The 25,548-nt window shown below is 43.4% G+C and overlaps 1 protein-coding gene across 1 annotated transcript in view; it reads left to right on the top strand.

Moving 5' to 3' along the window:
• Positions 1-20,640, top strand: part of SIM2 (SIM bHLH transcription factor 2) — a 55,181-nt gene extending 34,541 nt beyond the window's left edge. The window contains exons 6-11 of the mRNA XM_062515235.1: positions 583-782; positions 4,330-4,436; positions 10,418-10,565; positions 11,662-11,830; positions 13,116-13,524; positions 19,728-20,640. Coding sequence (XP_062371219.1) covers positions 583-782; positions 4,330-4,436; positions 10,418-10,565; positions 11,662-11,830; positions 13,116-13,524; positions 19,728-20,437 — 1,743 coding nt within the window. The 3' untranslated portion in view covers positions 20,438-20,640. The remainder of the gene's footprint in view (positions 1-582; positions 783-4,329; positions 4,437-10,417; positions 10,566-11,661; positions 11,831-13,115; positions 13,525-19,727) is intronic.
• Positions 20,641-25,548: the final 4,908 nt, after the last annotated feature.

Below are 25,548 nucleotides of genomic sequence, written 5' to 3'. Positions count from 1 at the left end.
CAAAAAAAAAATACAACAACAAAACCTCTGAACTTGAGCAGAGAACTTCAAACCCATTTCTCGTGCATTTGCATAAAAATCAGTTAATTTTTATTGCATTGTGATGCATAAATACCCACTGGGTTTTTAAAGCCCCTTTTTTAAAAGAGCCTTTATTTACATCAGAATAATAACTCATTAAAATGTAAATGTTTTCATGAATATTTGAGTGTGCGTGGGAGAGAGATGGACATTCTCAAAAAAACAATTTCCAGATTTTTATTTTATTTTTTTTTTAACTCAGTGAACAGGATTTCTGGCTGTATCTACACGAAATCCATATCAAGGAGCTTAAAGTATTAATTAGAAAGCAATTAGGCAGTCCCCAGAGAGGAGGTGCTTCAGTAGTGGATTAATCATGCTGTCAGCAAACACAAAACTGCGCTTACCGAGTCTTAATCTCTATTTATGAATTAACTGCAATCAACAGATGAGCCAGAATTTAATGTCGTGGGGAAGTGTGTATAAACTCACTGAGACTGGGCGGGCAGCAGATCTGGGGCTTTTCCATCACATCCTGAGGGTGTTTTCCCCTTCTTCCAGGTGATCCACTGCAGTGGCTACTTGAAGATCCGTCAGTACATGCTGGATATGTCCCTGTACGATTCCTGTTACCAAATCGTTGGGCTGGTGGCCGTGGGCCAATCTTTGCCTCCCAGTGCAATCACTGAGATCAAGCTCCACAGTAACATGTTTATGTTCAGAGCCAGTTTGGATTTAAAGCTGATATTCCTCGATTCCAGGTGAGCAGCTCTTTCATCTTCAGCGCTGCCGCGCTTTCCAAACGGGTCAAAACATCCGTGGAAAAAGTCGAGCGGTCCAAAATTGATCTGGAACTCAGAGCCTTCAAAGCCTTTCAGGCAGCTGGATAAACCAGACTTTGTCTGGAATGCCAAGAAATAAGAGCTTGTCCAATTTAAACTGGAGTTACCTTCACTTTTTAGGGTCAGCTAAAAGCTTCTTGCTGTGAGGATTGGTCACAGGACCGGTAATATTCTCTTACCTGAAAGAACACAAATTTTATCATACAAAGCCAGCAAAAGGAATGAGGATGTACCAAAAAAAAAGAACAAAATAAAACAAACAAACAAACAAAAACAAAACCAAACCAAAACCAAACCAAACCAAACCAAACCAAAACAAAACAAAACAAAAACAAAACCAAACCAATACCAAAACAAAACAAAACAAACAAAAACAAAACAAAACAAAAACAAAACAAACAAAAAAAGCAAACCAAAACCAAAAAACCAACCTCAAAAGTGGAATACTGAGATCAAACAACTGGCTGGGGTCATCCAGAAAGCTTTTGAGAGAGCAGTAAGGAAAGAGAATTCTGTCTTTTAGTGTAATGCTTTAGCCATGAAACCAACACTAATAATGGGGTTGTTAGAGTACAAATTAATTCCATTAATTCCTACACACGAAAACAGGACTTTCTGAAACAAAATTTTGGGAAAAAGAGCCAAGGAAGGAGAGCCCTGCCTGCACTTCAGCTGATGGAGCTCAGATGAGCACAGAACCAGAACCGAAATTCATTTCTCTGGTTTTGGAGCTTTGTAGGATACAATACTTTATCCCAAAGAATTGGGGAAATCCAAATACACAGAGTATTGACAAGATGATCATTCTTCAAAAATCTTTTCCTGTGCGTCCCACATTCCCCATTTCCCTGGCGCGCTGGATTTGCAGGGAATATATTCATGCAGTGAATATGTGAGGAAACTGCTGTATCCAAGAGAGTAGAGCTCCACCATGCAAGAAGAGGCTTTTCTCCATGCTCAGCCCATGAGACAGTGGCTCCATCAGCTGCCGCGACACAAAGAACTCGCTGTTTCTGGAACCCTTCCTCATTTTTTTGGCACGCGTCGCTTCGTGCCGCGGCTACAAAGGAGCACGAGGGGTTCAGCAACACGTCCTTGCATGTGGGGAAAAGGAAATGATGTGCCTGGGAGGAACTGCCTGGAGACAGAAGTGTCTTCAAAGGCCACAGAACAAGCAGAGGTGTTGACAGGAGCAGGGATAGACCCAGAGCTGTTGCAGAGCTGTGTTTACCAAGGAGCAGATGGGTGTCATCCACACACGGGACAAGCAGGGGAATTCAGCTTCACCAAAGCCTTTTGCTCTCCCAGCTGAGCAAACCAAACTGTGTTTGCTCAAAACAGGGGCGTATTAGGAGTCAGAAAAAAAAAAAAAAAAAAAGCTGCTTTCAGGCTTGGTTCTGATTTCCATACATGGGGATGGATCTTGAGATGTAACAGTCACAGCAGACAGCATGAAAGCCATGGAAGGAGCAGCTCAAAATCCTTTTCCTGACACGACATAAACCACACAGGAGTTCATTCACTGAGGTGACTCGAAGAAGTCACTTCCCTCCAAAGAGAGCTGTTCACCCTGATTTTTGTGGTGCATTCGTTGCCAGGGGGTTTAAAAAGACTTTGAAGAACTCAAGAGACCAGAACTGATCCCTGGGGCGAGCTCTGCTTCCTTCTGTGTGTCCTGTCACCTGCACAGCCCAACCTGGAGTGCCCAGGCTGGTTGAGGGATTGATTTGATGTCAAGGAAGTAAAACCACTCAGTTTATTTCCAGAGTCAAGCTTTTCCAAAATTTGGGTGTCCTCTGAACTGTCGATAATGCTTTTTTTTGTCACCAGCTTCAAAGTGAGACTGCACTTTTGGGAAAATGAAGCCCTGGCTCAGGTTTGGGGTACTTTGGCTGGCTTTGGATGAGTCTGTACCCACCGAAGGGGCAGGATGGAGCTGCCAGCCTGGTTTTAAGTGCACTGAAGTCAGAAGAAGAATTGAAACCTAAGCAGGATCTTCCACCAGTGTTTTGTGATCCTGATTGGCTTCAGTGAGGGTTTGAGATGAGCACACGCTGCAGAGGAGAAACACAAGCATCTCTTCAAAGGCATTTTGATGTTGCTGTCCTTCAGAAGAATCCAAGCCCTCCACCCTCTCAAGCAGAACGGCCTCAGTCTCTGTGGGGTCCAGCGGGCTGGTTAGAGTCAGGGTTTGAGTACAGAAGATGCACAATAGCCACAACATTAAAAACAAGCTAATCAAAATGTGCATTATCTGCAATCCCACAATGACAAGTATTGCTTGGCACCCCCTGTTCATTTCTGTGGACACCCCTGTGTTATGTCTGGTGCTGTGCATCCTCACCAGTGCTAAAGTTCAGACCAGGAACATCCTTCTGAAATCCATGTCCTGGCCCTGCCCACTCAGTTCATGGCATGAAGAGGCTGGGGGCATTTAAACTGGATTCCTTCGATGTAAACTGGAGGACAACCTCCAAGAGCACCCCTAGGACACTCCAATTTTAATAAATATTTCAGTTCACAGGCCTAGGCTAGAGCTAGTCCCAGGTAAAACTCCCGGAATTAAAATGTGCAGATGTATCTGCTGCTGCAGTAGATCCTCAGCAGGGACAATTTTACTGTCACTCACCTGCTAAGGGACTGTGTCACTTGTTAATGTGGGCATTCCTTACTGTTCCACCTTTTTCAGGCAAAGAAAGCCCAGGATATCACAAAACCCCAGGTAAACAAGCCACACTTTGGCTGAGTGGCACATTGTACTTCAAGGAGTTTTTTTCTTTCTTAACTAAATTTTTAAAAAGTCCATTTGAAACATGAAGTTTGACTCTTCAGGTCTCACCCAATATAAGCCTGACCTCTGAATCTGACTCTTTAACATCTGCAGAGATGCTGCTGTTTTGAATCATTCAATTCTTCTACTTCTGAGTTGTTGGGATTTTTTTAAGTCTTGCCCCAGCTTTCTTTTCCTCACCCTGTGGTCTTCACACCTCCTTGTCTTTCCACATTCTCAGCTGGAATAAGCTCCTGCTTTTTTCTCCTGTTAGGCACCAGCCTGGATTTCTTCACAGGCCATGATCACATGTGGCCCAACACACCTTCCACACTCGGAGCTTTGCAAAAGCAAATGAAAATGTGTCAGCAGCCCACAAGAGAGGTTTTATTGTTTCATGAGCAGCTCCTCGAGTGGAACTTTGTGCAAAGGATCCTGCATGGCAGTGGCAAAAGCCCAAGGTGGAAATCAGTAAAAGAGCTCTTTTTCCTGCCTGGGTGTACCAGGGAAAAGCTGCACCTTGCTTTGGCTGGGCTGAAAGGGTTTCTTTTCTTGTAAAGGCGAGGGTTCTGTTTCCAAAACTAACATTTCATCCCACAGCTTTCAGGCACTGATTTGTTGGCACAATCAAACGTTGGGTAAATGAAACCGAATAGTCCTAGAGATTTTGTTTATTGCAGATTTTTCCTTTTCCAGGGTGACAGAATTAACTGGATATGAACCCCAGGACCTTATAGAAAAAACCCTCTACCACCACGTCCACGGCTGTGACATTTTCCACCTGCGATACGCTCACCACCTGTGTAAGTACCTGGGCTGGAGGCACAGGAGGGAGCTGGAGCTGCTGGAGAGAGCCCAGAGGAGGCAGCAGGATGAGCAGAGGGATGGAGCAGCTGTGCTGGGAGGAAAGGCTGGCAGAGCTGGCATTGTTCACCTGCACAGGAGAAGCTTTGGGCTGAGCTCAGGGTGGCCTTGCAGGGCCTGGAGGAGCTGCAGGAAACATGGAGAGAGACAATTGCCAAGGGATGGAGGGACAGGACACAGGGAATGGCTTCAGAGCAGCATTGGATGGGATACTGGGAATTAGGAATTGTTCCCTGGCAGAGGCTGGGATGGAATTCCCAGATTTGCTGTGGCTGCCCCTGGATCCCTGGAATGTTCAGTTCCAGGTTGGACACTGGGGTTTGGAACAACCTGGGACAGTGGGAGCTGTCTCTGCCATGGCAGGGGGGGCACTGGGTGGGATTTGAGGTCCCTTCCCACCAGAACCATTCTGGGATTGCATGGAATATGTTGAATTCAGTGAGAAGTTTTGCAGACAACAATCACCACGCTGTAAAGCAGAAAAAAATCCTTTCCAAATCTTGACTGGATACGAATTTTCAGAAGTCCTTGGCTATCACTGAAGGAAACCATTAATTTTGTAAATAAGCTGGATACTCGATATTCTGGGCTTCCAAAAAGAAAAAAAAGCAATATCCAAACCAACTTATCTGGCCAGCTTTATCTTTGTACTGAGGGCATCCAGGCTATTTTGCATATTTGGAATTGATTCTGGATGGTGATCTCTTGAAGGAAAAAAACCCAAAAGAGCAAGTAAATGAGAGGGGAAAATCTGAACTTCACTAGGCTCTGCTGTTAAAACAAAAACTATGCAGCAGCTCTGCATTCCTCTGAAATATGTTAGTAATAATCATCCTGTGTTTGAAGGGAATGCAATCCCAAAAACTCCTTGGAGGGACATTCATTAGTAGCATGTGGATGAGGTTCGGAGAATGGATTGTCAGGAAAAAAATGACACATTTAATAATTTCCCATCTTCCAACAGAGTCACTAATCATATCTTCAAACATCTGGATCTGGGAAGGAGTTCATTCAGTAGCACATTAATTTGAAAAGCAAATTGAGGGGATGGCTGAACTCTGGATTTGGCTCCGTTTGCTGCAACCCATACGAGGCAAAGATGACATCCAAAAACCAATGTCAGGGAATTTTTTTTCCAGATTGCTCCTGTAGGCTGGAAGCAGCCAGAGTCAAATCCTTCTTTTAGGCTTCCTTCTTCTCTTAGTGTGCGCTACTCATGAGGATCTGGAATATCAAGGAGGTTGTAGCTGTGTTTGGCGAGTCCAAGCTGAAATTCCAACTGCTGAATTCCACTGGTGTCAGGGTGTGCTACAGCTGGGAAAGTAAAAGCTGATCTGTACAGCGAGTTCAGATTTACCAAAACATTATTAAACACTCTGGGCCGCTGAGAACTGGAAAAAGGAATGATCAGGGCACATGGAATATCCTGTCAGGGACACCTTCTCTGTAGTGGTGACATCTGCATGTGGATGTGACTGTTCAAAATGAACTCTGTATTTCCACCAGCCTGTTTGAAATACCTTCACCAACCAGCACGGAGATGATGCCACCACAGCCACAATCACCTCTGGAAAAGAGTTTTCCACTTCAGAGTAGCAGGATGGATAATTCTGTGGCTGCCAGTTTGATCCATGTACAACTGGAGTTTTAAATGAAGAGACAAATCATGTTCACTGAATTACCACCACATCCTTCCATGAGAAAAAAAAAAAACAAAACAACAAAACCAAAACCCTCAGCCAAAATACTAAGAGCAGTTCTGTAGATTAAAGATAAATTACTCTAAACTTTAAAAACAGAAGAAAAATGCGAGCCATGCATAGGAATTTATGAGAGCAGATAAATCCCAAGAAGCACAAAATAATGAGTAATGCTTGGGCAGCAGTGGGAACAGTGCAGGGTCATGGTTGGAATACCAAGTAATGGGAATTATTAAACCAGATGTAAAGTGCACAAAGTCCCTCTGGGGAGCACTGTGAGAGCTCCCCCAGCATCCATCAGCAAATGTCTCAGGAACATGAACAGTGAAAGGTTGGCAGGTTTGTTGTACCATTCTATAAAGCAATCTGATGATGAAGTGTCACCTGATGCAGAAATCCAAAGAGAAACATCTTACACCTAATAAGGGTATTAAGGGGAAGAAAATATATATAAGCAACCCCAAACTAGGATAACCATTTGCTTTTTTTAAGAGGGAAAAAAATCCCAAACTGAAGACCTGAAGCAGCTGAACTCAGAGTGAGGCAGCACAGAGAATAAAAAAAGGAAACAGTGAGGGGAACAAGTTAGGTGGGATAGAACAAGACCATCAAGCTAGGAGGGAAATGTAGATGTGAATATTTGCCTATGGTGTGCTGGCAGCAAAGAGAGTTTCCTGCTTGAAACATTTGATTGGCTTCCAGCTCCAGGAAAACATTTGTGGCGTTGGAAGCGGTGTTATTTATTTCTAGAGCCCCTTTCATACACACAGTGTTTGCCCTGAAATGTGGCCACACAAATAAGGAGGCCCTGCCCCAGGATCCTGCACTCTAAAATCCAGGACAGAGTTCCAGCACGGACAAAACATCTTTGTGCCCTCAGAGAAATCCCTTTGTTTGTACCACTGGGAGGGGGACTTTGGGCATCCCATGTGTAGCAACATCCCTGCTCTTCCCACAGGAATTGGACAGGATTGAGGTCTCTGTGCCTTGGCCCAGCTCAGCTCCTGTTCCCACCAAACCCTTCTCCTGCTCCCTGGAAGTCACCCCGTGTATCTGTAGGGTTATTTTATAGAAAAGCACCATCCCACCATCTCTGGTGTTTGGTCTGCCTCTGCTTTGCCAGCACTCAAACCTTCTGGCAGAGCAGCACCAGATTTTAAGAGGTCAAAATAAAACCTAAAAAGCCCCCCAAACAATAACCAGAGTCTGCTGGGCACTGTGCCTTGCCCAGGGGCCAGACCCATGACACACCAGGGCAGCTAAACCAGGATCTGCTGCCAGTGTGCAACCAAGAAATCCATTTCTTGGAGTGGCACCCTTCAGGGCAGGCTGGGAACTCCCAGCCACACGCCTGGTGGAGCCTTTTAAAACAGCCCTGTCTGACAGCCCAGAGCTTCTCCAGCTTCCCTGCAAAACCAGGAGCCACAACCCTGGAACACCCAGTTCCAGAGGGCACATCCAAGGGCCAGGGCTAAAGCCACGGAATCCTCCCCCTTGGGCTGCAGCAGAGGCCACCAAGAAGTCTGAGCCTGCACAGATTGTCTGGGGGCTGGATTTGCCTCACTCCCATTCCTGAGGTTTCCTTTTCAGTATCAAACAGGGCAGTTGAGCACAGAGCCAGATGGAAGCTGACCTCACTCACTGTCTCAGTTACTGTCCCTTAGCCACGGTCAGACTTTCCCCAGATTGCTAAAAAAGCAGGAGACACGGAGTCCTCCCCCATCCCTGGAGAAATACTGGTTAATCCATATAATTAGGAAGGAAAGCTGAACACTGTAGCTCTCAGTGGTTTTCACATCTTTTCAAACACTGTCTTAACTGCAGAGCTAAAACAGGGATTTAAAAAAACATCAGTGAGGGAGGAGGAAAGCCAAAACTAGTCCCAAAGCACACGGAAGAACTTTGTTATAGTTAGTGATCCATGACAGCATTAATTTCTCTTTCGGAAGACTGAGTGTAGCAAAGCATTTTGAGCTCAAGGAAAATGTGCTCATTAAACCAGCACAAAGACCTAGTTCTGAAAAGCCCAGACCACGTTCCAAAAATTACCTGTTACGTGGCCTGTGCTAAAATGTAAAGATCATTTCCTGGAATGGGACCATTTGGATTTTAGAATGAATCACCAAATCATAAAATCACAGAATGGTTTGGCATGGAAGGGATCTTGAAGATCATCTCATTCCAACCCCCTCCCACGGGCAGGGACATCTTCCCCTATTCCAGGTTGCTCCAAGCCTCGTCCATCCTGGTCTTGGACACCTTCAGGGATGGGGCAGCACAACTACATAGCACCGTCCACAATTATAGAACACTAAAAAATAGTAAAACTGTGGCATAGATACAATTATTTATATTTTTAGGACAGAATCTTGGAGTAGCCACTCCCAAGACTTTCAACTTGCAGTGATAAATTGCACTTAAAAAGCACAAATATCTTTATATTTTCTCAGTGTGTTTACATACTCACACACTTCTCATGATTCTTTTAACTGTGTGTACATCTGCCCACCCTCATCCCATAAAGAATTCCATGTGGAAATGTAGCAGTGGAAGGAACACCATCAAGAATGAGGCAAAAAGCTGATATTTAAGAGAGATTTGAAACCCCAGATAGCGGTGGCTTGGTGACATGGAGGGTGGGTTTTTGAATGTCCTGCAGGATCATGGAATCATGGAAAATCCTGAGCTGGAATGGACCCACAGGGACCACCCAGCCTACCCTGGGCCCTGCCAGAACCCCCAACAATCCCACCCTGGGCATCCCTGGGAGCGCTGTCCAAGCTCTCCTGGAGCTGATTTTCTCTGGGAGATAAACTGGATTTGAAGGAGTTTAAATATGTTGGGATGTGCAATGGATAGGAGAGGAAGCAGCCCAGAGAGGTGGCTCATATGCTCCAGACTTTGGAGAGACCTCCCTGAGTCTTCCAGTGGCACAAGGAAATGGATGAAAAGGAGGGAGAAAGACTTTTTATATGGGCAAAAAAGTGACAGGACATGGGGAATGGTTTTAAACTGACAAGGAGCAGGATTAGATTCCATTTCTTAATCATATTTATATAAAGGAATTTCTGCCATTGCCCACTTTTTTGGAACACAACTTGTGCAGCGAGCTCAGTCCATGATTCCCTAATTTACAATAAATAACTGTAGAGGAGAGGAAGAAGATGGAGTTTCCCAGAGGAATGATCCAAGGCCACACAAGAGAAGAACCAGCTTCAAAGGCTGGGCATTATCTTCTAGTGAATCCTGAGATAAAGGCTTGGCACTGAACCAGGAATATTTGTGGCTGGATTAAATATTTAGGGATGCTGCACAACTCCTGTTACAGCACAACCTCCTGCCAAAACATCCTTGTTCACAGAGGATCCAAAATAGCTCAGGGAGGATTACATGGCTGGTGAATTTATCAGATATCTGATTCCCCAGTCTGTCCTTGTCTTTGTTTAAAAAAAAACAACACAGCATTTTTAAATTTTACCCTTTTAAATCAACCTTCATGATTACAGAGGGAGGAAAAGGTCACAGAATAAAATACATTGCAAAATACGTGATAATCTGTCAAGCTATGAGAGAAGTGCTTCCAAATAATCTAGGGGGAAAAAAAAATCTCAAAATCACAGAATGCTTGGGGTTGGAAGAGACTTTCAGGATCATGGAGTCCTCACCCCAAACCCTGTCCCCAAGGGCCACATCCAGACTGCTCCTGAGCACTCCCACAGACAGTGACTCCAAACCTCCCTGGGCAGCTCAGTCCAGGGAAATTCTATTTTCCAATCTCCAATCTGCCCCTCCACTGGTGCAATTTGAGGCGATTTCCTCTCCTTCTTTCAAAAGAATTGTGTCCAGTTCAAAATACTTTTGCTGCCTTGAATTTTCTTTCGCAGTTAGAAATTTTAAAGCAATGTTGTTGATGGATTTGACCATAGGTTCGGACCCAAAGAAGGAAGACAAAACTTAGGAGCCTTCAAATTTTACATAAACAATAATGTGGTGTTATGAATCTATAGAAAGGGGCAGGATAGATAATTTTGCAGGGGGTTATTTAAAGTTTATTGGGAGAAAGAGGAAGGTTGGACTCAATAACCTCAACGGTCTTTTCCAACCTCATTAATTCTGTGATTCCCTGAGGCAGAAAAGCGCAGATAAACCTCTCCAGGAAGTGGCCATGAGTCAGAAAAATGTGAATATTTTTTAAAATTTTCTTTTTCTTGCGTTCACAGTGCTGGTGAAAGGCCAAGTGACCACCAAGTACTACCGGCTGCTGTCCAAGCAGGGAGGCTGGGTGTGGGTGCAGAGCTACGCCACCATTGTGCACAACAGCCGTTCATCACGGCCTCACTGCATAGTGAGTGTCAATTATGTCCTTACGTAAGTCCAAATACTTTGTACCATTACCTGCTATCACTAATTGAGTCATTCACGATGAAATCCGCCGAGTTTTCTTCGCTTGTGTCCTCCCAGTGTCGTTCCGTGCTCGCGTGTTGCAGCTTTCTCTGTTCGTATGATCCCCATCTCTTTAAGATGAGAGAAAATGTTATTATGTTCATCATTATCATTAGTGTGTAAATCTTCATCTTGTCCAGGGAAGGGTGGTGGAGTTGGTGAAGGGGCTGGAAAACATTTCCTGAGGGAGCTGGGAAAGGGGCTGAGCCTGGAGAAAAGGAGGCTCAGGGGGGACCCTGTGGCTCTGCACAACTCCCTGACAGGAGGGGCAGGGGAAAAATGAGAGGAGATGGCCTCAAATGGCACCGGGGGAGGCTCAGGTTGGAGATTGGCAAAGAAAATTTCCCTGTCAGAGCGGTCAGGCCTTGGGATGAGCTGCCCAGGGAGGTTTGGAGTCACTGTCTGTGGGAGTGCTCAGGAGCAGTCTGGATGTGGCCCTTGGGGACAGGGTTTGGGGTGATGCTGAGGTGGTGCTGGGTGATGCTGGGACTGGATGAGCTTGAAGATCTCTTCCAAAGTTGATTATTCTGTGATTTTGTTTTGATCAAAACCAACCCTTTCATCTTGCGTGGTTCAGTTACAAGCACACGCTGCTCACAGGGGAGGAACATTGTTCCTTTTCCTTTCCTCGGGGCTGATTGTGAGAACCAGGGCAGAGACCAATTCCTGACTGAGCAGGAGACAGATTAATTCATCTCTGTGATCAATAATCAGAGATCAGTAATCTTTCCATGATTCCAAACCAGAGGGAGCCAGGGACAGTTGAGGGATGGTGATACAGCTCAGGTTCAGAGAGAGGGGACACTTCACCCAAAGGTGTTCATGTGATTCCCTGTGGAATTTTTTCATTGACTTGCATGGGAATGAGGTCCCCCCATAAGATTCTCTGCTCCTGACACCCCCAGACTCAGTGAAAATCTTGGAAGAGTGAAAATTCAAGCCTTGTGAGCACTAACGTATTTTTACAGAAGTTACTTTGGATTTTCCTGTGTTTTTAATTTACTGGGCTGTTCTTTTGCAGAGATATTGAGTACAAGGAACTTCAGTTGTCACTGGACCAGGTTACCATTTCCAAGTCACAGTTTTCATGCAGAAACTCAGTACCTACCTCGCAGGAAACAAGGAAAATAGTAAAACCCAAAAGTAATAAAATGAAGGCAAAACTCAGAACAACACCTTACCCACCACAGGTAAATTTCCCAGCAATATTTAATTCCCAGTTGTTCTCACAGAGTGCTTGGGACAGTGTGGAGATAATCCAGGACTGAATTTGCCAAAAAACAAACTATAGGATTGTCTACCCCAGGAAATCCCTCATAAAGCAGGAGAAAATTAGACTCTTTTTCCCTTGGGGTAGGAAGTACAGGTAGCAAAAACCAGCTCTGCAAGTGATATAAAATCTTTGGGATATGGAGTGTGCGAAGAATTTTAACCACAATGTCCTTTCTTGGCAAAAGATTATGGAATTGCGCTGCGAAAATTTCTGCTGGTGTAGAATGTGTGTCATTTTCTGTTGGTGTGTGGAGTTCTTGATGTCAGAAGGAATTTCCCCATGGAAAGGGTGCTCAGGCCTTGGCAAGAGCTGCCCAGGGAGGTTTGCAGTGCCCATCCCTGCAGGTGTCACCTGGACGTGGCACTCAGTGCTCTGGGCTGGGGACAAGGTGGCCGTGGGGCACAGCTGGGACTCCGTGGGCTGGGAGGGCTTTGCCAGCCTTAATCCTGCGATTCTGTAAAACTGACCTGCCAAAATTATCACATCAAAGCAGGGTTTTTGTTCCCGTGTGAAGGCAAAGTTGTGAAGAGAGGAACTTTAAACACACTGCTGGGTGCGTGTCTGACATGTTCTGTGCTTTCCTGCTGGAGTTCACAATGCAAGAAATTCCCTGAACATTGGGCCTGTAAATCAAAGCCTGGAAAAGAACACGGGATTTGAACTGAGGCCTTGGGAAAAGCTTCTGAGCTTAGGTGCTAGAAGCAAGAATGTAGGTTTAAAATCTAAAATAGAGACAAGCTAAGTAGAAAAAAGTTTAGCTATAAAGTTTAAGATATAGAAAGAATAAAGTAGATATAAAGGTGACAAACTAGCCTTAAGAACAGGTCTGTGTGTCAGAACAGGTTTGGCTGAGAAAGGTCACACTGTAATTAGACAAAATTTCTTAGTATTGGATTAGAAACTTAAATATCTCTGTTGGCAGAGTTTTATTAATTAATAAGGCCTTAAAAGATCTTGTAGCCATAAATCTTGTGACTTCTGGTCACGCTCTCAATACCTGTAAAAGGAACTCACGCCTTCTGTAGAAGATAAGAAAATAAACTGCACTTTTAAAGCAACTCTAAGTCCCATCTCTCTGCCTCAGTTGGAATAAGAAAGAATCCCCGCGGAACATGAAATGTGGGAGCAAAAAGCCCACAGCTTCCTATAAAAGCTCCTCCTTTAACTCTCTTCCCCTGCTGTTTTCCCCCTCTTTCCCCCAGCAATTCAGCTCGTTCCAAGCAGACAAACTGGAATGCAGCCAGGTGGGGAGCTGGCGCTCCAGCCCCGCCGCCAGCGCCGCCGCCCTGCAGGAACAGAACTTCCATTCAGAGAGCAGCGAACTCTTGTACGCCCCTCCCTACAGCCTGCCCTTCTCCTACCACTATGGACACTTCCCTGTGGATTCCCACGTCTTCAGTGGCAAGAAGCAAATGCTGCCTGCAAAATTCGGGCAGGCCCAAGGGGCGCCCTGCGAGGTGGCGCGGTTCTTCTTGGGCGCGCTGCAGACCAACGGCGAGTGCCAGTGGCACTACGCTAACTCGCTGGTCCCCAGCAGCCAGTCACCCTCCAAAAACCTTCCTGAGCAGCCAGTGAACATCATCAGGCACAACCTTGGCCAGGGTTATGAAGGTGGGTGTTGCTCTGAGCCAATAGAAAACGCTCGGCCGCGCGGTGGCTGGGAAGGATTCGCATTCGCGGTTTGAAATTTGGTTTTGATGCCTTGGAGAACAGAGTCCAGACAAGATTAAGAGAATAAAGTGGGTATTGATTAGTAAAGGCCTTCAGCAGATCCACCTTGGGCACTCAGAAGCCTCCCAGAGGCTACACCCAGGATGGATGATGGTCACGAGCTTTTCACTCAATTAAAAGTTTGTTCCATTTACGTATCAGGGGTTCATCCTCCAATTACAGCTCCAGCTAACGAAGTCATTCACCCCCAGTTTGCTTCCCCTAACTCACTTTTGTTTATCCTTTTTGGGGCCTCAGGCTGTAGGGTGTCCTTGGAGCTCAGGCCCGGAGGGATTGTTTTGTGTGACCAAAATGTGAAGACAGCAACTCACACTCCATCATATGGAGTTTGGAGTTACACACTAACGCAGTACAGGATGGGAAAAACATAAAAACCTAAGGCACCAGTTTAGGAAACACAGAAAATCAGAGGCAGTGAAGTGTAACAATCATTATATTTATGGTATTCCCATGTTCTTTCTTCCCATTTCCATCAGTACTGGATTGGGAATATTATCAAAGCTTCAGCTGAAAAAATGCACTCACCAGAAACACTTTTAGAGCAGCACAGTGAGAGCTCCTCCTTCAGTACTGGCACATTTTACACCCAGGTTTTGCACCCTCAGGGTTATTTAAATGGAATTTCTCAAGTAAGTCATGGCTGAAGGCATATTGAAACTTCCCCTCCACAATAATTTTTGATAATTTTAACACAGAAATTAAAATGAACACCATCTATTCCCATAGAAATTGAAGGTTGTCCTTTCTCAGCATGAATGTCTTTACCTTACAGAGCAATAATTCTGCTTTACTTGATAATAATTCTGAATTTTGAAAATGTCTCCCATCACCTGCATTATTTCACTGTGCAGATGGTCAGGGACAGAAATTCATTGAAGAAAGGCATTGAATCCTCTGAGGTGGAAATCTATAAGAAATAACCTTGAAAAATTACAACACAATCAAATGTAAAGATACTCAAAATACCCTCTAATCACAGAGTCACGAAATAATTAGGGTTGGAAGGGACTTCTGGGGATCATCTTGTCCAACTCATATATCTTCCCTGTGTTCAACAAGAACAGGGTTTCTTGTGGAGGTTTTGGCAGGGATTTAGCTCTCATTTTAAACACTCCTGAGCTCACAATTGGCCCAACTTAAAAATGAAACCGAATCAAGTTGTGATGGGCAAGGAACAATGCTAATCAGCTAAAGCAACAAAAATATTTTGATTAACCAGACTCTAGCAATTCAGGCTGGTTTGGGATGGTGTCAAGTATCTTTAACTCAATTAATAGCATTAATTGAACTATTGACCCAGTTTCCCCTTCAAGTCAATTAAACTGCTTTCACGAATGAGCCTCAGAAGTTCTGCTGAGATTTCAGGTTGCTGCTGATTTTAGCAAGAACAGCCTTGGCTGGTCTGGATTTCCCCCCTCTTCCCTGCTTTAATTTCAGTAGCTGTGAGAATTGTACAAAAACCTGCCACATAAATATGCAAAAAATAGAAACCCCCACCACACCCAAGTTTATTCAGTCTTATTAAATCCAGGAGTTCTTTTGTGATTTAAGGTGCATCCGAAAGGGTCAGAGAACATCAACAAGTGCAGGATTCAGATCAGCTGCTACGGAGTTCCCAGGAAATCCTTCATTAAACTCCTTTAAGCAGAACTCCTGTTTATTGCTTTCCAATCCAGAGCCAATCCTTGGATCCCACCCACATCTCTCTGCATACATCATTTTTATTAATTAAAAATCACTGATGAGGACTGAGGTACTGCTGTGCAGTCAGATGGAAACCCTTGGAATGGAGGAAGCAGTAGTGGAAATTTTAAATAAAATAAATTTAGGTAGCCTCCAGGTAGGCTCTTGGGCATAAGAATCAAGTATTTATTCACTTCTGGGTGTAGATATCCAAGATCCAAAGGGAATATTAAAATATAAATATATTAAAATATAAAGATTTTCAATGTTGAGCTTGCTGCATCGGACAGAAGATGGAATCAGACATCAAATGTCTTTCCCACTGAGAAACAAATCATTTCTGCCTGAGGTTTTGTCCTTCACAGGATGGTTTGACCTCACCCATGATGGACCTCACCTCACTGACAGCAGCATTTTATTTCACTTTTCTGTGGTTAGGTTGAAAATGAGCAAGAGTGAAGCTCTTCTCACAGCCTAGAGCAGGTCAAGTCCTTTTCCTCAGCTTGTGCTCCTCTAATTTGCTGCTTCCTTCGGTTACTCCTGTGGACTGTGGGGGATAAGGAGGAGTTTTAGACCAAAAATAGGAAATGGTTTTGTCCTTTCTAAAGACGCTGTGGGGAAAAAAAAAAAAAAAGAAAAAAGAAGAAACAAACCAAACAAAACCAACCAAATACACAAAAAACCAAAACCAAAACAAAAAAAAAATCCCAAACAAAACAAAAAAAACCACAAAACCCACCAAAACCTCCCCCAAAAATCTACATCTTTTGAGGACAAGGATAAAAACTGAAATAAATCCTGCCTATCCCCAGTGAATCTGCAGGAACAGGGTAAAAAAACCCAAATCCCAATAAAAAACTTGCAAGAAACTGCTGCTGTTTTTCAATTTCATCCCACGTCACCGTTTCCTCGTCAGGAGGAAAATGGAGCTGCAGTACCAGCGGTTCTCATTTCTGCTTCTGCTTCTACTGAAGGTTTTGCTGCTTGAGTTGGCTTCTCTTTTGAGCATTTTGATGCATTTTAATAGATATTTATTGTGGATATTTATTACGGATAATTATTGGGGATTTGACAAAAGTTGGCTTGCTACAACTAATTCTCCATAAAAGCATTTTGAGTTGTATTATTTAGGAGGAAAAAAAAATACGGTCAAACCCAGGCCTGGTCAGAGATGGTGGCAAAAGGGGAAAGGAAAACAGAGGTTCCCTTACAGACAGGATTTCCATCCAATCTTTGTTTCCTTCTCAAGCAGAGTCAGCAGTGCTGCACTTCTGCTGAATTCCGAACCTTTGGAAGAGACTTTTCCTTGCATCTGATCTCCCTTTGGGTTGTCGAGTGCTGCTTTTTTCCAGTGGCTCACTGGAGAGCTGACAGCCCGGGAGCTTCAAAGCAGGGAGGATCTGCTTAGCATCATCATCTTCGATCCAAAGGCAAAGCCAAATCTGACATCTGGCAGCCGGCTTGGATGCGAGGGCTATTCCACATCACATCCACGGCAGCATCTGCCAAAAACGCCGTGGGCCAAAGACATTTTTCTCCATGGAAAATAGCTCCTTTTGGAGAGATCAGAGATTGGAGGATGATGGTGCCAAGCCATCAAAGCTCTGAAGAAGCACGTAGCAGATACAACTGCCTGCAAATCAGATGTTTCTGCTTCAGGATCTGGTTTTGAAGCTTCTTCCACTTTTTCCCAGCTGGCTCAGTCATCCAAAAAAAAAAAAATCATTTCAGAGAAGGCAACTGTATTCTTAGTCAGAGGTTCCCTTTTTACCCTTGAAATTACTGCTGTGGGGACCACAGGACCTGCTGGTCACTCAGTGGTGCTGTTGGCCCTTCTGAACTACCTGTGAGAAGCTTTGTGCCACCAGTCACACCAAAACTCAGGAAAAAGACTGAGAAAATCTGTGAAAAATCTCCCCAGGTTTAGCCAGTGCCTACTGGAACAAAGAAATGACATTTTGCAAAGGGAATTCCCCTGGAGAGAAAGAGGTCTGGGAGATCATTTTGTCTCACCTTTGTTACTGGAGGGAGAATAATGGAGAACAATCAGCCCTTGGGTGATTTGAAATCAGGGTTCAGACCAGGACAAGCAGAGAGTGACATAATCTAAAAAATATATTTTCATGGGCAGGTGCTGTATTAAGACCTGTTCTATCTTTGCCTTGTTCAATAAAAAGGAGGGAGAGGGACTTTTTATAGCAGCAGAAAGTGATAGGACAAGGGAAAATGGTTTTGAACTGCCACAGGGAAGGGTCAGATTAGAGATTGGGAAGAAATATTTTATTCAGAGGGTGGGGAGGTCCTGGCACAGGTGAAGCTGTGGCTGCCCCCGGATCCCTGGCAGTGCCCAAGGCCAGGTTGGACACTGGGGCTGGGAGCAGCCTGGGACAGTGGGAGGTGTCCCTGCCATGGCAGGGGTGGCACTGGGTGGGATTTGAGGTCCTTTCCACCCCAAACCTTCTGTGATTCTATGATTTACAACCTGACGGTTCATCCTCAGCCCAGCAGGGCTGGAGTTCACAAAATCAAGGGTGACAAGGCAGAGGCCAGCTAGTGGCTGTGATGCTTCAGCTTCTTCCAAGTTCCCTTGGGCTCTAAAAATGGAAAAGGACAATACTTTGTGCAGAGATTAAAGAGCCATAAAGTGAAAATATTCCAAACTGCGGGAGGACAAATCCATCCCTCTTGTGGACACCTTAAACGAGGAACACCTGATCATTAAACCAGATTATTTATATGTCAGTAGCTCTCAGCATCGTTATTTATTTCACAATAAAAACACCAAATGTGGGGTTAAAACCAGAGCACTGAACTCCACCAGTAAAATCCCTGAGCACGTGGCTGCACCCTCGTTGGATTTGTGATCTGAAAGGGCCATTTTTCACCAGGTGGTGAGAACTCAGCTTCCTTCAGCTTCTACCTCTTGTGACAAAATATATACATAGAAATGGGAAAGGGTAACTTGAAAGGTTATTGTTTCTGGAAGGGTGAAGAAGAAATTGGAACCAGATTCCTGTTTAAATTCTGGTGTTAATTACGTAGTGCAACTCCCTCTGAAATTAATGGAGCTCTGCATACATACATAAAAAGAATGTACAATTGAGCTATTTCTGCTTCCTCTGTTATCCATGAAGGCTTTGCCAGTCTATTACAGCACAGGGAATATTTAATTATTAATGGGCACAGTTACATCAGCAACCAATAGAGGGGAACTCCAAAACTGTTAAGATGTTGAATAAAATTGTTAGAAAAACAGAAAATCCATTTTAAAAAAGGCACTTTAGTGTCCAGGGCTTCCAGTGAACCTCACACAAAACAAGAGTTTGCGTTTAACTTGAGAAATTTGCTCAGTGTGTAATTTTTCCTTCAACATAAAACTTTCAAACGTGCCTTGGAGGAGCTGTTTAACTCACAAACTGCTCATAGGAGAGTGCAAAAAAATTATTACTCATATAGTACAGGAGAAAAAACAGGGGCCTTTTCTCTCACCACTTGTAGATAGGAACGTACAGAAAGGAAAAGCTTCATAAGCCAAGCAGAAAATGGTAAAAATAAATCAAATTGCTTCAAGAGTTCAGTTGCCATGCAAAAACTTAGGAGAAAAGTGAGACTGCCTGATACATTTCAGAGGAAAACCCTGAATAGACATCCTAGCCTCATAATCTTGAAAAATCAAGTTTCTGGCTTCTGATTCTCTAAAAATACCCATTTTTTTCTCACCCATTCTATGTTGGTACCTGTATTTTTATCATTATCTACCTTTATTACATGGGAATACCTAAAAAGCAGAGATCCAGCATTGCTGAAGAGGGGTTTATGTTGCTTTTCAAGAGGTGTTTTTCATATCTGATGTCAGCTTTTCAAGGAGAAAAAGCAATTCCTTTAACACGACCCACTCTGGGTATCACAGAGAGATTTCACTGATTAGATAATGGCATGTCACCTTCTCATATCTCATCTAGATATTAAATCTACCCCAAATAAATGCCATGAATTACAGAATCAACAGAATTCTGTAGAATGAAAAGACCTTTGGGACCCTTGAGTCCAACCTCTGAGCTGGATGTTCTCCATGCAAGAACAAATGTTCAATGCATTCCCACGATGACAGGAAGAATAAATTCAGTTTACTTCTGGTTATTACTATATGATTAAAATAATTGCACGATTTTAATCATGGAATCATTGATAGCTACCAACGTTACCCAGCTTTTAGTAAATTCTTTGATAAATCTCTGTAAAGACCTTACTTAAGGGGAAGATTTTTCATTTTGGGTTGCGATCCCTAACGTTTCTTTGGTTTCATTCCCCTGATTTAGCGATGACAGTAACACCAGTGAGCTGTAATTACTCCAAAGGCCTCGTTGGCAGTAATTAACACGATTTCTTTTCCCTGGCAGTCCCGCTGTCCAACAGGAGGTACAACCAGGACGCTCTGCCCGAGGCTTTCCCGAGCTGCACGGCGCCCGTGCCGGGCAGGTACAAGGAGGAACTCTACGACTCTGGCATCATGAAACACAACAAACCTGAGCCCAGGATCCAGCCCCACTCCCACCTCATCAAAGAGGAAAACAAGCTGGCTTTCCACAGAGACCTGCAAGAAAAAATGAGCGTCAACGAGGGTTCTTTCTCCAACTCCCTGCTGGCCAAATCCGAGTGCTGCCAGGCCAAAGCCGTGGGACAGCTGAGCCACCTGCTGCCCGTGCCCTCGGTCTACGAGCAGAGCAGGAGGATTTGTGTCAAAGACCCCAAATTTGGGCACATCAGCCATCACCCAGGCAGCCTGGAGGAGCTGGAGGGCGAGAGGATGAGCGTGAAGCTCGACCACGGGGCCGAAGGAGAGCGGCTGATGGATGTCAGGTCTTCTGGCCAAGTCCCCTTCGTGCTCCTCAATTACCACCACGTGCTGGCCAAGCACGGAGCTTTCCAAACCTCGCCCTGCACGGCCACGGGACACGCGGGAGAAAATTATTCCTACAATTCCGAGGAGGTCAACGCGTTCATTTACAAAAACCAAAGCCCCTCCTCGGCCTCTTCTCCAGAAACCCACAAGGAATCTGCACTACCCCATTACATTGGGACTTCTGTCATTATTGCCAACGGCAGGTGACGGTAGCACGGGAGGGTTTTTGTGTTTTAATTAAGAAGCCAAACTGGAATGATTTGCAGGAAAAAAAAAAAAATGAAAAAAAAAAAAAGCATGAGGAAACGCGGTGACATTTACTGAGCAAAGCTGGAGGGCAGTGAGGGACAAACTGGGGAGTCCCACGAGTACCAGTGGTCAGGAAAATCCCTTCCATCCCCTGCCGTGCTTCCGTGTCCCCCATAAAGCTCTGGTGCCAGGGAGAAGCCAAGTTCCAGATCTTATTTTTGTTATTTTATAGTGTGCAGCAAAAGGAAACGAGAGGTGTTATATGCAGAGGTTTATATGAAGAACAATTTTTTTTTTCCTTGACCCCTCCTTAAAATAAACTCTATCTTTTTTTTTTAAATCATTATCATAAAATATGCATTCTAGTTTAGGGTTTTTTTGACAAATTGTGTGAAACCTCGCATCAACTCTCCACCCAACCCCCTGACAAAATGGACTTTGTCGAGAGAGTGGTGATTTTGAACAACCACAACACAGCTGTCCTACCCAAACAGAAAAAAAAGCTTATTTATTAATTACCAAAAAGTTTTAAAACCAAATAAATCAACCTTAAATTTGATTTATTTAACACAGATTTCAGTGTTCTGAGACCGTTTCCACCACCATTTATCTTGACAAGGGACAATATGACAAATTAATAGGCACAAAGATAGGTATTACAGGGTTATAGGTCTTGTCATGGCAAATTGGGACAAATTATGGAGCAGGAACTAATTCCCCACAAATAAGAAAAGGAAACTCCTAAATCCTGTGTTTCCCTGAATATTCTGGGGGAAGCTGTGCAGATTTTCAACCCAGCCAGTCACAAATACATCTTAATAACAGCACGAGAAATGTTTTCTTTATAGTCAAGAGAATAATGAACATTTATGCCTTATTTTGAACTTACCAGTAGAACTGTGAGCTTTGAAAGGTCCAGCTCTTAACACACTGAACTTCCTCCAGCATAAATCTTGTTGTCAGCACAAAGGTAGGGCTGGAATTCCCTGATCTGAGCACTTCACAATTCCCAAACAGCACATTTGAAACACTCACATTCGGCTCAGGCAGCCAGGAATAGATTTTCACCCCTTTATTTTTAATTCTTTGGAGAGGATGGATCTGTGTGACAACACTCAGCCCATGGTGGTTTTCAGCCACTTCCCCAAACACTGTGAGAGGATAAAACAACAAAAGGCTCCCTAAACAACAAATGTGGCTCTAGATCCCACTCAACTCCATTTCTTACCCCAATCCAAGCATAATTCAGAATTTTTTCAAACTTTCTCTCGTCAGACTCTAAAGAGAACTTCACTGAAAAACCTTGAGCACCCTGGGACAGTGGAAGGTTGCCTGCCCATGGCTGGAACTGGATGAGCTTTAAGGTTCCTTCCAACCCAAACCATTCCATGATTATTTAAAGAAAATTCTTACCTGGTTTGTGTAATATGGAAAAAAAGAAACCCACTTGTTCATGGATTGCATCTTGCCAGAAAAAACACAATGCAATACTCAGTCCTAAAAATTCCACGTTCTCCATGTCTTCTATGCAGCAATAATTCATCCCAGACTGGTCTGGGTTGGGAGGGACCATAAAGCTCATCCAGTGCCAAGCCCCTGAAATGGGTAGGGAACTCTCCATTGGAATACAGCAATAAAGTTATTTCCTTCTGTGTATGAATATTTATTGCTATGAGTACACAAAAATCCTTTAAAAGCAAAGGCTTGAAAACAATTTCCAGTATTTTTTTTCACTCCTTCCTATTAAAGGTTAACAGAGAAGGCTTTATTATCAAATCAAAGTTCCCTTGAAAGTGAACTTGAACTGAACACTCTCAGTTGTCGTTTTCAATTGCGTGAAAAATACATTTTGTGCTAAACAGAATCAAAAAAGCCAAATCAGTAATTACGAAAAAAAAAAAAAAGCCAAAACAGAACCAAACCAGCACAGCCACTCCTTCATCAACCTCGGTTTGTTCAATGTTGGAGAAGCTGGCAAGCCTCCAGAAAAGCTGCAAATGTGGATTACAATCATGCTGACCCCATAAATCAAAGCCAGGAGACACCAGCTGCTTTTCCAGTGGCTGTGGTTCAGAGCCCTCCCAGCCCTTGCTCCTCATAAACGACCCCGAACTCCTGAAAAGATAATTATGCCAAGGCTCCTGGGTTAATTTTGATCAATTAAATTAAACCCATGCCCTACAAAGGAGCCACTGGCACGGTTGGCATCATTAAAAAGAAACCTGATGCCCAACCCCTCCTGCTGCACTTTCTCCCTCATTAGAGGCACTGCTGCATTTTGGTGTTCCTGGAAGTCCTGCTTGCTATAAAAACACAAAAATTAGGCTTTGCTTGGGAAAAAAAAAAAAAAAAAAAAACAAGAAAAACCCCAACACCACTGATATATTTCAGCTTGATATTTTTCCACCTTGTTATTCTCACTTCCAGGCTTTATTCCAGCAGCCTGAGCAGAGGAGGTGTTCCATCATCCTCCCCCAGGTGTTTTAGGGGAGGTGATGCCCAGGCACAGGAAATTTCCCTGCAAGGCAATAACGAACCAATTATGAATTCACAGCTGATAATGCAGGGGAAGGTGCAGAAAAAGATGGCAAAAGCAAATGTGGGACGGTTTTTGTTGGGGTTTTTTTGTTTGTTTTTTTTTTTTTTTTCCTGCCACTCCAAGATTTAAACATCAATTCCATGTTCCCATCTGGGAGTAAATTACATGGGGAAGAAAACAGGATTTTTGGGTCAGTTAAATTACAGATGTTCTCAGCACAGTCATAGTGCAGAACAGGGCACTGCCATCAGAGTATTAAAACACTGAAAAATATTTTTAATAATGAGAAAAAAATATGGCACTTAAGGGGAATGTGAATTGAAATATATTATGAAAAATAACCTCATTTCTCTTTAGTATTTGAGCCACACTTTTGTCATGAGACTTCACAAGATTTTAACACTCAGGGGTGTTCAGACCTGGCAAGAAAATAATGGAAAATGAAAGAAAGAAAGAGGGGATGTTTTAAGAAAATCATAGAAAATTTGGGTTGGGAGAGATTTTAAAGATCTCATTCCAACCCCTGCCAGTCAGGGAATCTTCCACCAGGCCAAGGTGAAGTTGGAGAAGTGAATCCCATCCTGAGGTCTCCAAGTTCTGGAAGCAGTTCAATGGAAATGAAATAAGGTGATAAAGGCACAGATTTGTCCCCAGGTCTCTGTGCCCTGCGATTTGAAAAAGGTAATTTAAGGGAATTCAGCACAATAGGTGCAAAATTAGGGAATTCATCACTGAAAGTGCCAATGAATGGGAAATCTGCCAGAATTTCTCCAGGAATCTCAAGACAGGACATAAATTCTTTTTCTTTCAGCATTTCAGTCACACTTCAAAAAGGCCACAGAGGAAATGTTGTTATTCCATTTTTTTTCCTAAAGGTTAGATTTTGCTTTTTTTTTTTTTTTTAAATACGATGCAGATAAAAGCTCTTTGGCAAGTGTAGGTGAAGAAGCACGCAACCCAACCAACCTATTCAAGCTCAGAATTATATATGTATACCCTAAAAATGTAAAGCATTTTTGCTTATTTATTATGTAAAACAAAACTGTTAAAATGTTAATAAAATCCTGTAGTCAAAGGAAAACTGAGTTGAATTTCTCTCTTTTTTTTTTCTAAATACAAACCAGAGAATTTCATAGGACAATGGTGAATATTTGAAAATTTATTTCAACTGTGACACGTTCTATACTTGACAATTAATGTGCTATAAAAGACACACAGATTTTTTAAAATTTATTTTATTTTTGCCACGTTGCACGTTAAATGAAGACACTTGGAAAATGCAAATAACACAGAATCACAATGAGATACTCAACACTTGACATATTCTTCCCTGCAGTTCTCTTTTCTCCATCATTTTTTGACCTCTGCTCTTTCCTGGGCCCAGATTTAATTTCTTTGGTGTCTGATCAGGCAGTGCATCCCCACCACCACTTTTTTTTTTTTTTTTGATAAAAACATGCAAATGTTTTTATCAAACCATTTACCCCCAGGAACCAGCACAAATCTTTCCCATGACAGATATTTTGATTATGGAGAGCTCCAAAGGAGTTGCAAAAAGTAATTTTTTTTTTTTCAGGCTGCTGATGCAGCTGAATCAAGAGAAAGCAAAGAAACGAATTTTTGCACAGTGAAGCAGCAGCATAAAGGATTAAATGCTTTAATATTATTTCCAGGTAATAGCCCTTGATTTGTTGGATATATTTAAAAAAAAAAAAAAAAAAGCTCTGAAGTCTTATAAAAGCTTTACTAGAAGCAGGATGTGCTGCTTGGACTCTGAAATGTGAAGTCCATTATTACTTTTTCAAACCTTTGGAAGCAGCTTTGTTGCTGACTGGGCACGACCCACCCTGGACTCACACATGTGCCAACACACCCAGAAGTTTTCCTATCAATATACAACCCCCACAAATGTTTTCACCATGAGAAATGTTCTACCAGAGCCCAGCAGGAAAAAAAATAAAAAATAAAAATAAAAAATGAAGTCACAGAAATACGGACATTGTAACAAATGGGTTTTTTGAAAGCACTTCATCAAGAGAATAGTTTAAGATATGACCTCAGCCTCACAATGGAAGAGGTGTTTTACTAATCCAGACAGCTGAACGAAATGAAACATTTTCAGTGCATTATTCCTGGGCCTGGAGCTGGCTGGATCTCTCCATCCCCACATCCAGGGACACCCCACACCACATTTGTCTGTCACACACACGGAGAACAAGAAAAACAAGGATTTTCCTGCAAAAATGATGTTGGCTTTCAGGGCGTAGGAAGAGTCAGAGTCTTGTGCTTCCCATCTACCTGACGGAGTGATGGAACTTCCACAAGGACCTCATCCAGCTGCTCCTTGTCCCATGGGAATTCTCCTTGTCTTTGGTTCTTCTGAAGGGACAGCACCAAATCCTTCATCCCAATCCAGGCTGGAAGTCTGAGACACCAGAAGAGGCCACTGAAAAGGTAAAGTGGCTCCCAACAGCACTCCCTGAGCTCTGGCACATCCAGGTTCGGGGAGGTCTCCCTCGTGGAAAGGAAA

Source organism: Cinclus cinclus, chromosome 2 (assembly GCF_963662255.1).
Source record: "Cinclus cinclus chromosome 2, bCinCin1.1, whole genome shotgun sequence".
Classification (NCBI taxonomy): Eukaryota; Metazoa; Chordata; class Aves; order Passeriformes; family Cinclidae; genus Cinclus; species Cinclus cinclus.
The sequence above is the reverse complement of the archived record's forward strand: the minus strand, read 5'-3'. Positions and strand labels throughout refer to the sequence as shown.